Source organism: Orbicella franksi, chromosome 9 (assembly GCF_964199315.1).
Source record: "Orbicella franksi chromosome 9, jaOrbFran1.1, whole genome shotgun sequence".
NCBI classification, from domain to species: Eukaryota; Metazoa; Cnidaria; class Anthozoa; order Scleractinia; family Merulinidae; genus Orbicella; species Orbicella franksi.
Window position 1 is genome coordinate 5,939,801 of NC_138153.1, and position 12,500 is coordinate 5,952,300.

Consider the following 12,500-nt stretch of genomic DNA (forward strand, 5'->3'; position numbering starts at 1 on the left):
CCGACTTTTTAGCAGGAAAAAAGGCACTAAATGTGCTGGTACAAATAAAAAGGTTTAACCGAAAATCGATCCGTCGAAATCAACAAATACAAATTTAATCACTGTAGCGTTTCTTCAGATCGCGTAAGGCTACAAACCAACAATATCGACTTGTCATTACGCTTAACAAATGAACTTAGAACGATTTTCTTTCTAGAACTCGTTCTTGTAATTAAAATGATCAAAGAAAGAACGACAGCTTAAAACGACATAGCAATAACACCCGAACTCCAAGTAAATTTGCTTTTAATTGGCGTTTTTAATTACCGAAATTTCCAAAGCGATGACTTTCAAAATATTAAAGTTAAAAGTGGTCCATTTTGTTTTTCTTTTTTCACCCAAATGTTCTAAGATAGCCACCTGCGGTACGTTTGTTGGAAACGAATTATGTATTCAGGGTGACCGCGCGCGTCACGCAATTGTTTACATTCTCACGGCGGTTCAGGAAAAAATTTACGAGAAGCACAGGCCAAGGCGGGCGACTTAAAACCATTTGCCCAGAGATATTTTTTGATTTTCAAACAGGTGGGTGTACAGTTAACCCGTAGAAAGTGTTTTCATGGTATTTAAAGTTATAGCCCATAGAAAAATATGGCGATATTTTAGTGCTATAATTCGTTTGCAACACAACGTAATATTTTGCGTTTCTGTTCGATCTCGTTTCGCGCTCAAAAGAAACCTCGATTTATTTTATTTTTCGCTCAGTCATACCATGAAGACCTGAGCTGAATGTAAAGACCATTGAAAGATTCTCAATTGCAAGTAGCTGCTGTGCGACGCGCAAAGCAATCAAATTTTCAGAAAATTTAGCATAACAGGAAGTAGATTTTGAGCTCAATTGGGGCGAAATCGTTTTTCGCAAATTTCTCCCCAAAAAAACTGCATTAGCAGAAACTAACTATGGTCCGTTTGTTTACTAGCTAGGGCCAATCTATGGGCAAAAAATGAGCAAAATCGATTTTTCGACTTGTGCCGTTGTTTGGTCCATAGTTATGGGCACTGGCTCTTAAACCGAATACCGTAAATCCTCGAACTAGCGCCTGCCCCCCTCGAATAAGGGCCCCCTTCGAATAAGCGCCCCTCCTATCGGCCAAAATTTAAAATTAGCGCCCTCCACCTCGAATATCCGCCCTCTCCCCTTCCCCCATGTTGTGGACGAGTAATGAGACAACGAAGGATGTATAGTTTTCTTCGTGTAGTATTAGATTTGTGCATTTTTTCAGTTTGTGAACCCGTTAACTTTGGAAAACATTACAAGTACTAACAGTGCCGCGATTTACAGTTTAGGATCAGCTTTTTATGTCGATAAACATCTTATGTTGTTGTTTACGCCCAGATGAGTTATTAAAAAAATGATCATGTCAGGTCACGATTTGGAAAAATTAAATAAGCGCCTCTCCCCCTCGAATAAGCGCCCCCCGTCAAATAAGCGTCCCCCCGTCTTCTCCTAAATTTGAAATAAGCGCCCCGGGCGCTAATTCGAGAATTTACGGTAAATGGCGAAAGAATGAACAGCCAAAGGAGCACAAAGTGAACAAAGCCAGGCCGAACAAAAAGACTGCAGAGCTGTAGAGAGTATTGAAAATATATGTGGTATATAACGTCGTAACCGCGTAAGAAAATCAAAACATATAAAATGGCTTTTCCCGCCAGTCCTCTCAGGTAGCTGTATCCTATAAATAGCTACTTAATTTTTTAGTTGTATGGTTGTTATAGGCAGCTAATACCTTATTTATAAGCTTCAACTTGTATTCGTCTGTCCTGTTCTTTTTTTTGTTGGCATAAATAAATATTGTTGTTGTTGTTGCGAGAAAGTTGCTTGGGCTGTCCACGCATCGCGTGAGTAACATCTTCGGAAGAACTGGGTACCAACTTAAGAGGGATTACTTTGGGTATAAGGCCTTTATGGGGGATTCACTCTCTTACCTCTCACTTAAGAGAGGTGGTCGCAACCGGAAGTTCTACTGTATGACTATACTCTTAGAGTTACTCGAGGCGGAGCAAACTTCTCAAGTTACATCTATGATTGGATAGGGATGAAAAAATTCTTTAAAATGGCGTCCATTCCTAGATCAAGTGAATCCACTCGCTTTAGCCTTTACGTTTGGGAGATATTAGGGCACTTTTTCCTTGGCCTATAATATTTTACACGGTGGAAAAATCTGGCTGATTTCTCTCGAAGCTGAATATCACTAGAGCCTCAACAGCAAATTTTGGGGAAGTCAGTGCGAATCGCATGCGCACGTGACAGCTCTGCGGTTGTAGCAGAAGCTAGACAAAGATTACGTAAAATAATCAAGGCGCACAAAGAAAGTAACTTGTTTTTTACCTATCATTGTAACCTACCCTTCAACCTCGTTTAACTTCACAGCGTGAAGTTATGAATATGTTATATCAGCATCAGCATCAGTAACAACGACAACAACATTTATTTGCTGAAGAAAACCCCAAAAATTTACCAATGACTACTGTAGTCAGTGAAACGAATATTATATAGAGCAACCACAAAAGCTTCACATTATTTACAACGTTTCTCGTGAAAATTTGGCTTGACCTTACCATAACCATTCAATTCTAAAATTTGTCATTAACTTGTTACTCCTTTTCAGCGGGCAAAAAAACCCCAACGCCAACAACAGCGGTAGAAACAACGACAACATCAAGACAAGCATGCTCCAATGGGTTGCTAACCTTATTTTGTGAAGGTATCACTGACGTAAATGCAGTCCATAAAGTTCAGTGGAAAATTAAATTTCCTAACGCTGGTTGGAACAAGTTCGCCTACTGTTACAAATACGACATGGACTGTATCGTAACGAGACCAGTGCTGTCAGAAGGAATCAAAGTGCTGAAAGTTTCTAATCGCTCTGTGAGCCTACAAAGAGTAGCAAAGAACAACACAAACGGTTATGCCCGGACAATGTGCCAAGTTCTCTACTCGGACAACTCCCTGACTTCGCATGTCTACAAGATCAACTTTACCGCAAAATGTAAGTTATGCTGTCCTCGAGTACGATGCGCTTATCCGCGTACACTTACGGGTATTATGATAAAGGCAAAGGAAAGGCAACGGAGGGGACTGTGATAAAGGAAACGGAATAGCAGGGGAGGGGAGTGTGATAAGTGATGATTTCACTATGACTAATAAGTTTTGTATCTCTGCTCTCTCACGTTCAGGTGTGCGTATTCATGAACGCCGTGATCTTAATTTAACAAAGATCCTACAGAGCATTGCACCATGCGAACGTGTAGTCGATACAGAGTGGCATAGCATTAATGGAAGCAAGTTTGCGCACTGCAACACTTGCCAGGATTGCAAGAAAATATCTGAAGTCAACCGAGAGCAGGTTTTTTGGAACCGATTACAAGTTGCCAGAGGCTCATTAGTGTTGACTGCAATTCAGGAGAACGACGACGGGCGCACGATTAGAGTGAAAGTTCACATTAAAGCGTCTGGAAAGTCTCTTGGAAGGGACGTTGAAGCAAATATGGTATCAGTGCAAATGTACACAATTTGGATATTTGTGAATACATCTCGTCCTCCAGGTAATCAATTACTGTGATCGGGTCTGTAGTTTAAAGACTTAAGTAGACTAGAGTAGAGTATTTACGAACATCCTCCCTATAGAGCGCGAGTTAGAAAAAGAAACTTAGTTAATTTCTCTTAAAGTTTTTTCTGTGGAGATTTACCAGTATGGGTACTGTTAAAATAAGGCTTATGTTTTGGTTGTCCTACTTTTGAATTAAGGCCGTTGCCACGGCAGCATCTCATCTAATGACAGGCAGATATATTCCTCATTTTGGCCTAAACTCCTTAATATTTATACTTTCCTTCGGTGAAATTTTTGCATAATTCGCCACATCATGGAAATAATATTGCCTGACATTTCGAATTGGTAAAAAGTCAATATTGTTTTTCCAATATTCTGTAATTTGTCATTTTTCTAAATATATTGGATTACCTCTGACAGATTTTAACAAAAATAGGGTATTTTATAGGAACTGTATATGGTTACAACTGAGGCAAATTGAAAAAAAAAAAACAATTCACCCAAGGAAACGCGAGAAAATTCATTGCCAGTTTTGCTTTTTGCCATTTCTCGTGTTGACGTCATAAAAATCGGAAAACATTTACGGTTTCCTTTGAGCGCGCGCAGATTACTTGAGCTTTCGTTCTTTGTGCACGTGCAATCGTAAAACTATAGGGAGCCACTTTAAAAAACCGTATACCTGTTTTGAAATTGGTATAATCCCGTTAATACGGACATAATGATATGACTGAGAAAATTACTGCATTGTGTTCGGCTGAGAGGAGGCTTATTCCGTTATCGTTGATTGCGTTCACATAGTGTAAGGCAATCCTAATCCAGTCTGTATCGAGATTTTTTGGTCACCGATTTGGCCACCCACAGCAGAGGCAAATTACGTAAGTACATGAGCGCATGCACGCAGTCACTCTTCGCCGTATAGATTCGACATTCTCTGTGTATGATTTCGCAAAGCTGCATGTATTTTGGCCCACTAGTCTTCGACACATGTAACTAAAGCCTGTGTCATCAGAAACGAACGTTTTGTGGCTCGGCGACGGCAAATGGCCATGAACTGCGGTAACAAAACAAATCTTCCGTATAGCTCGGCAAATGGCCATGGTGACCCTCCCATCGGTGGTGAGAAAATAAATTTTCCGATTTGCAGCTCGGCAAATTCGTTGTGCCCATAATTGGTTGTCAGAAAACAAACTTTTTGTGTTGTGTAACTCGCCAAAAGGCCGTGGTTTGTGGTCAGAGTGGTTAATTCACCTTTTTCATTTTTAAAAGTGGACAAGATGTTCATTCGAGCAATGTAATCAACTACAAACACAAAATTTGACAACATCTGGCGACGCGCTGTCTTGCAGGGTCGCTGGTCAAAACTTTACTTTCTCAAGAATATTTGTTGCAAGCGTTGGCCATCTGAAATTGAATTCTAAGTGTCAACAACAGTTCAAATGCCTTGCCAAATGTTTTGTCCAGTACAAGTAAATACTTAATTAATTAAAAACACTTTTACCGCAGGCTATAATCTATTCATCGGTAGCTCAACTTTACGTGCAGATCGTTATCTGACATTCGATCAAAATTAGTTTCCTATCGAGCCATATTCGAACGCCACAAAAGTACACCAAACATGCAAAGTACGCGCGTGAACGCACTGCTATAATCTTTGATTACTACTAGTTATATATTATAAATTTGCTCTGCGGTGCTATAATTAACACGCTCAGTTTCGTAATTTTATCAGGCATCTAAAAGATGAGTAATCATATAAAAGGCTGTAGCAGTTAAAGGAATTATTGTCACATTTTGACTGCTTTTCACTTATGATCAATTCGAGGAAGGACGCATAGGTGACGTCACTGACATTTGACGGATTCTTTAATGCTTAAAACAAGGAGATTCCATCAGAAACACACCATCGTTATCGCCTCGTATGCCACTTTTTCTGACTTTGACAGAAGTCAATATATGGAAGGGCAGCGCTAAACCTCGGCCTGGCGCAGCCCCGCTCGTACGCAGGGATCTGCCTTCGCCATTGTCATCCTGACGCGTACGTTTTGAAGTTTGCTCTCTGCAAAGCTGTGCAAAGCCCTTTGTTAGTCGCTCCCACCTTCACGCTCATTCCCCCAGTCTTTCATCTCCCTGTGTGACTATACAAAAGCCTCTGTATGGCGTCGGTTTCTATAGCAACCATCGAAGCACCCATCTGTCAATCGGGTCATCGCCCTCGCTCCAGGGCCACTCCACTGGTGCCTTGTCCCAATGCATTCCACTACACCCCACCTCCATTCATTCAGTAGCGGAGCGGACATGGATGTTCTTACCACATTTTGACGTCATCTGTATTCAATCACTGAACAGACGGACAGCAACCTAGAATCTATTTGTTGACTTGGTAGTTGAATTTTTTTTCAAATTGCACTTTCCCAAAATCTTATGGAATTTGGAGAGAATTTTTAAATACCACTTGTGTTGGAAATCCTTAACTGCACTTGCATTCATACGATTACCTACCCTTCTATTAGGGCGGGAGAAAAGAGTCCATACTGACTTACATGCCGCATCCACGCCCAAAGCGAACCAATCAAGAATGAAGGGAGTGTGACATTATTTACTTTACAGATGTTTGCGCTAAAACCTTCGATTAATGATTTATTTCTTAACTTGGTGCGCGGTGGCCTCATGGTTGGTGCGCTGTCCTCCGGATCGACCGTTTAAGGTTCGAGCCCTGGCCGGGGACATTGTGTTTTGTTCTTGGGCAAGACACTTAACTCTCACAGTGCCTCTCTCCACCCAGTTGTATAAATGGGGACTGGCGATATTAATGCTAGGGGTAACCCTGCTATGGACTAGCATCCCATCCAGGGGGGAGAAGAAATACTTCTAGTCACTCCACGCTACAGAAACCGGAGATAACCGCCAGCCTGATGGGTCACTTGGCTCGTGTGCAGATTTTACTTCCTTTAAAATTAAGTTCATTTAGATTATGAGTTACTCGTGTTATAATGCTAGAATTTGGGGTGTGGTGGTTGTCACTGAGCTTTGCGCCTCTATCTGAAATGTATCAGGGTTCACGATATGGCAACCGTATTTTGACGTTTTTATTAGCCAAATTAAATTTTCAGTCAGGTAGCTACGGTTTTCAAACTTTTAAGCAATCTTACTGATTTTGATTAGTTTTGAGTTTTTATTTTGCTGATTTTCTGCCGTTTTGGAAAAATCAAGCAATCCAAGATAACGAATCCAAGATGGCGGCTGTTGAGATATTATCCCGCAACTACGTGAAAGTCAAAGTTATTCCGGTGTTTCTATGAACTCGCGTATTGAATTCGTCACTTTTTGAGAGTAATGTTAATTTTGAGATACAGGCCGGTCATGGGCGGACTCCCTCATAAAAAAGACGGGGGTGCTCGTCGAAAATTTTGAGAAAATCCATAAGAGGTACCAGGTTCCTGTTTTGTGCGAATGGCTTGACATTTTGTTCACCCCAAAAAGGTACTAATTGTAAAACAACACGTCAACTAAACCTGACTCAAAACCCTAAAAGATGTCGCGAAAAGCTAGAGGCTTTTCGAAGCTGAACAACCTAAGAGATACCAAAACTGCTTTTTTAACCCCTAAAAGGTGCGACGAGCGTCGCCGTCATTTTTTGTATGGGAGTCCCCCAGGGTTCACGCATATGCCAATGCACAAAAACAGCACTGTGAGAGGGTCGTACGGGAAAACAATACCTTCAACAAAATGACAGCTTCTGTCTTCCCTTTTTCCCTTGTTCATAGTACTCAAGAACGTAGCATTTTACAGCTGAGCAACTCTCAACTCTAATTCAGAGATCTTGTTCTCCATACTTTACAGTGACCAGTTTTGACCTCTCCACTGCTCGTTCGCTCAGTGTTTTGCGTCTTTTTCCTCAGTCTTCTGTCAAAGCAACGCACAATCGGAATTTGAGACCCTGCAAGGAGTTGCGCAGCTCATGCTTGTGCACGAATATTATTTTCATATTGTCCTTCGGCCATCGTGACCCAACTTTTAATGCATAAATTTAAATGAGATGTGATCGACTAGGATATATCGCGATTCTAAGAAAAGTTAAAAACTATGTTTTGAGATATTTTTTTAGTTTTTAATGATGTCTAAATTTATCATGATTGCTTTTCGATTACAGTGCGTTTACTGAAAACCGGGGCCACCCAGACATTGAAAACTAATCAGATGGCAGAAAAGAAACAATAGGTTCCAAAATTTTCATATCCAGCCAATCAAATGTCCGCGGTACAAAACAAGGAAATCTTAACTTGTTCGTTGTGATGCTTATGCGACTACATACACATACATACATACATACATACATACATACATACATACATACATACATACATACATACATACATACATACGTTTATTCCACGTCCCCCAGGGGCTTTTCAGTGAAATATGTAACAAACAGCAACGGTGTCTGTTGATAAATAACGTCGCGCAGAAATGAAGTCAAGAAAATTTAATCCCCGGTGTGACTCAGACAAACAAACCATTCCATTGCCTACTTCTTTGATACCTATTAAAATCTGGGTCCTCCAAATTGCACGATACACCTAAGTCTGCTATGAATTTGGAATTGTCTCAGTGATAATAATTATGTCGTCCCGTTCTATCGTATTCGTTTAAGCGGACGTCCGGGGTTGTCAAATTTGGGAATTTCTGGAAATAAGTCAGCCGAAATGCCAATCAAATGGCATATGTTTTGTACTGTTTATCCTGGTCTTGAAGACCAGGATAAACAGCAGATAAGGTTCTTCGTAATACATTTCTCTTTGAAGTATTCCGATCGGCTAGTCGCAACCGCCTCGCTAAAAGTTCTCGACTTCCAATTCGTGAAGGTTTTGGGATCTGTCCGACTGTCACTGCGGCTTGGTAAGATCCTCGTGCAATTCGTGACATTTAGGGCCTGTTTACAAGGAGGGAGGGTTACCCTAGCAAGCGGGTTAATCCTAGCTGGAGGTCAAAAGATAGCCCGGGTTTATAAGCAAAATTTCACAGGTAGGGTAACCCTGCAACCCGGGACAACTTAATGCGCGGTTGCACCTAAAGGAAGAATACAAAAGCAAAAACCGACACAACGTAGGATGATTTTTTGAAGGTGTACTATATTTCGGCTGGCCAAACCAGCCTTCTTCAGGTACAATGAAAATTTTACATTGGGACGTGTTTTTATGTAGCCGATATTTACGTACGGAATACCGGAAATACGTAAAAGTAATTGGCAGTGTAAATTAGACATAAGCATACGGTAAAATAAAATAACATGATAAAAGAACATCATGAAAGAAAACAAATGGAAACAATTAATATGTTTCTTCGCGCATGTTCAGACCATCAGGATCAATTGCTCTGCCTTTTTGAATTAAAAAAGCTTCCCTGGCCTTACGAATAGAGTCTCGGTTCGAAAAGATTTTTTCGATGGGGATTAATTGCATGTCGTTAGCACCTAAAGGGTCTGGAAACAAGTAGAAAGTTAACCCGAGTAGGCGGGTTAACCCCATCTTGAGTGTTTAAGAAAAAGAAAAAAAGAAAAAAAGTTAACCCGCCTGCCAGGGTAACCCTAGCACGCAAATAGGGTAACCAGCCTACCCGGGTAACCCGGCTAGCTGCCTTGTGAACGAAACGAAGAAAAAAAGAGGAAATGTGAGTGCTAGGGTAACCCGCTCGCTAGGGTAACCCTCTCTCCTTGTGAACAGGCCCTTATGCTCTTTTCTGGACACCTTGAATCCGTTTCACGTCACCCACAGCAGCAGTGTTTGCTTTCTAGCATTATTTAAGCGAAACAAAAACCTAGAACACCAATCTTTCCTTTTCTTTCTCATTGTCTGGTCTAGAAGACAACACTCTCATACTAAACCTTCTACCGAACTGTAATTTTTGTCTGAGTCAGCTGGAGGTCTCTGGTGATGTAGTCTACTTTTAGAAACTGTGCGCGACGCTAACAGAATTTGTTCATTGTCACGCAGTAAAAAATAAAATCAAAAACCATTCATCGGATAAAGTCAAGACATTGTGATATTATAGACGATAAATAAGGAAGACAGTTCTCCAAGTTTAAGGTGTGTGCGTTGTCCCAAAGTTGAGATATTCGTCGAAATGTTCCGCGCAAAATTATAGAGCCTAGTATGGAGCCGCCATGTTGGAGGACCTCGTTAGTCCCTCAATACGGCGGCCGGAAAATAGAGTAAACATCTGGAACTTACTTTGGCCATCTAGTCGACTGATAATCTGCACCGAACCAAAAAAAATTTAAACAAGCACTTTTCCTAATACTTTAACTTTAAGATAAGTGTATTCCTGGCTTACAGGTGACGCCAAACTAAGGAGCCACCAGAGTTGTTATCCTCGTCAGGCGTAAGAGGGCGAACATTTATATCTGTTTACAACTTTTCAGCTCAGTCACGGTAGCTTGCTTCGTCTGGAAACCAGCGCATTTTGAATTTCAGAGCTATGGCGGTGCGTGACATAAAGCTACCAACGCGTTTGTCGAAAAATATATACTTATCTCGTGATTTTTAGCCTATTCAGAAGTTAAAGTATTAAGAAAAATGCTTATGTAAATGCTTGTCTTTGTCAGTACAGATAATCAGTCGCCTACATAGCCAAAGTAAGTTCCAGATGTTTACCCTATTTTCCGGCCGCCATGTTGGTGTCCTACGGAGGTACACCAACATGGCAGCTCCATACTGGGCTCTGTAAATTTGTGCAAAATATTTCGTCAAATATCTGAAGTTTAGGAAAACGCACAGACTTAAAACTTGGAGAAGTGTCTTTTTTTTATCAATCTCCTATTACATCACAATTTCTTAACTTTATCCACTGAATGGTTTTCGAATTATTTTTTTATTGCGTGACAGTGCAAACCAAGAATATTTTTCAACAAACCCGATCTTAGCTTTATGTCACGCAGCGCCACAACTCCGAAATTCAAAATGCGCTGGTTTCCAAACAAAGGATGCTATTGAACTGAAAAGTCGTAAACTGATACAAATTTAGACCCTCTTAAGCCTGATGAGGATAAAACCTTTAGTGGCTCCTTAGTTTTGGATTTGAAAATTTGATGACGTCACGTGAACAGACTATAGCTCAAACCGTTAATACTATCGCGTTAAAAAAATCAATATTGTCTTTCTTTATCTTAGATTTTAGATTTAAAGCGTGATAACCTCATTAGATTTACCGTTTTGCGTTGTACGGCCACACAAAATATCGTCTTTACAGTTGTTGTTTAAAGTTGTAGAAAGGCTGGTTTGCAGTGTAACGCCATCAAAAATAAAAATCGTAACTATCCAATAAATTAAGTCAACAAGCTGGGATACGAAAGATGATTGATATATAAACAACCTCGCCAAGATTTAGGTTTGTGCGGTTATTCATTCGCGCGTTATTCGGAAAAGTGATTCACCCAAATTTATAGAGCTTTGTGTGGTTGCAGTTCAGCCAGATTGTGTATCAGCGGACATTCTTCAAGTGCTAGGTAACCGCTCACTAGTCGTGCTTTCCGCCATTTTGTGTTTTCGCATCGCGTGGTGCTTAGATGTAAACAAAATCGTTTTCCATCGGATCGTATCATGTGTTACCGAAGACCTAAACGGTGAGAAACAGTTTTTTGTATCTTTTGCGAATTGTTGTTAGTCTTGTTCTTGGCGATGTGTTAGTATATAAGTTTATTTCTTTTCATTTTGTCATCCAGATTGTTATCTCGGGTAAATCGTACATCCTTGTAATTCAGTGTTAAGGAAGCAAATTGTACGCCGAGCAGTACTCGCTACCTGTTAATAAACGTCGTTTTGGGTTTGAAACTCTTCTGGTAAAGTTACCTAGAAGCAGCCACACTTTGTATGGAGACGCCATGTTGGTGCTCTTCCGAGGGGCACCAACATGCCTCGTGGCGGCCGAAAGTAACAGAAACATCTGTCATTAAGTTTTGCCATCGAAACGAAAAGGTATTACTCTGGAGATCCGACACATTGAATTTAATACTTCTTATAGAGCAAGAACTATTTAGGTGGTAAAAACGTGAGCAATAACTCATCTTTGGACCTAATCGAGAGCCCTATGGGGCTGCCATTCAATGTCACGCAACGCATAAACTTGGAAATTCAAACGTGCTCTATAACAAAATGAAGAACCCTATCGGCCTTAAACGTTGCAAAACGTCAACTTATTAGAGGGTCTTACATGTGATGAATCTAAAACTTCAAAAGGATTGTTAATTTTTTATTTTGGAAAATGATGACGTCACGTGAAAGCCGAGAATAATAGATTTTGACACTTTGTTTACAAAATAAATACCCCTCCTGCTGACTGTGCGTGTTTCTATTTTTAAAGAGCTTTCGGTTGTCATTAATACAGCCGATCGTGAAATCGACCACGCAGCTCTCGGAAAAAAACTGTGTTCACTGCTTCCGTAGCTGTACATTTCGAATATTGAACTCCCTTTCAGTGTATTGAAATTCATTTCCGCTTTGTACTATCAAAGCCTCGGCGTGTAAAATCACTCAGGCAAAAACAAAAGACGATGTCACCGTAACAAACTTCCCTAAATAGAAAAATCGAAGATGTCATGAATAAAGAATTCAGGTTACAAGTCTATTTTTGTATCAAGTTAACTTTTTAATTCTCTTGCTTGAAGTTTGCTTTCGGCTCCTTTCAGTGACATCGAAAAGAATCCTTTCCAATTCGTACAATTTTCGAACCTGCGCACATGCGAAACTACTCAGAGACCATTTGAAGGGTTTCTTTTAAACAGCCGCGACAATATTCAAACTCTGCTGGCGACATATATTTACGAGTGACACTCTTAGCAGCTTTTCTTTTCATGTATTTTCTAAACCAACCAACGACCCCATAGAAAGTGCAGTATATAATTGTTCTGAAACCCGC

At 40.4% G+C, this 12,500-nt stretch overlaps 2 protein-coding genes across 4 annotated transcripts in view; one reads left to right on the plus strand and one right to left on the minus strand.

Annotated features, from left to right (window-relative positions):
* LOC145497317 (uncharacterized) overlaps positions 1–2,607 on the minus strand; it is a 6,891-nt gene extending 4,284 nt beyond the window's left edge. The window contains exon 1 of the mRNA XM_081477140.1: positions 2,599–2,607. Coding sequence (XP_081333266.1) covers positions 2,599–2,607 — 9 coding nt within the window. The remainder of the gene's footprint in view (positions 1–2,598) is intronic.
* Positions 1–12,500, plus strand: part of LOC145496460 (uncharacterized) — a 76,325-nt gene that overhangs the window by 46,769 nt on the left and 17,056 nt on the right. For all 3 annotated transcript variants that reach the window (XM_081476126.1, XM_081476124.1, XM_081476125.1), the window contains exons 19-20: positions 2,649–3,029; positions 3,217–3,585. In XM_081476126.1, the coding sequence (XP_081332252.1) occupies positions 2,649–3,029; positions 3,217–3,585 (750 nt within the window). The remainder of the gene's footprint in view (positions 1–2,648; positions 3,030–3,216; positions 3,586–12,500) is intronic.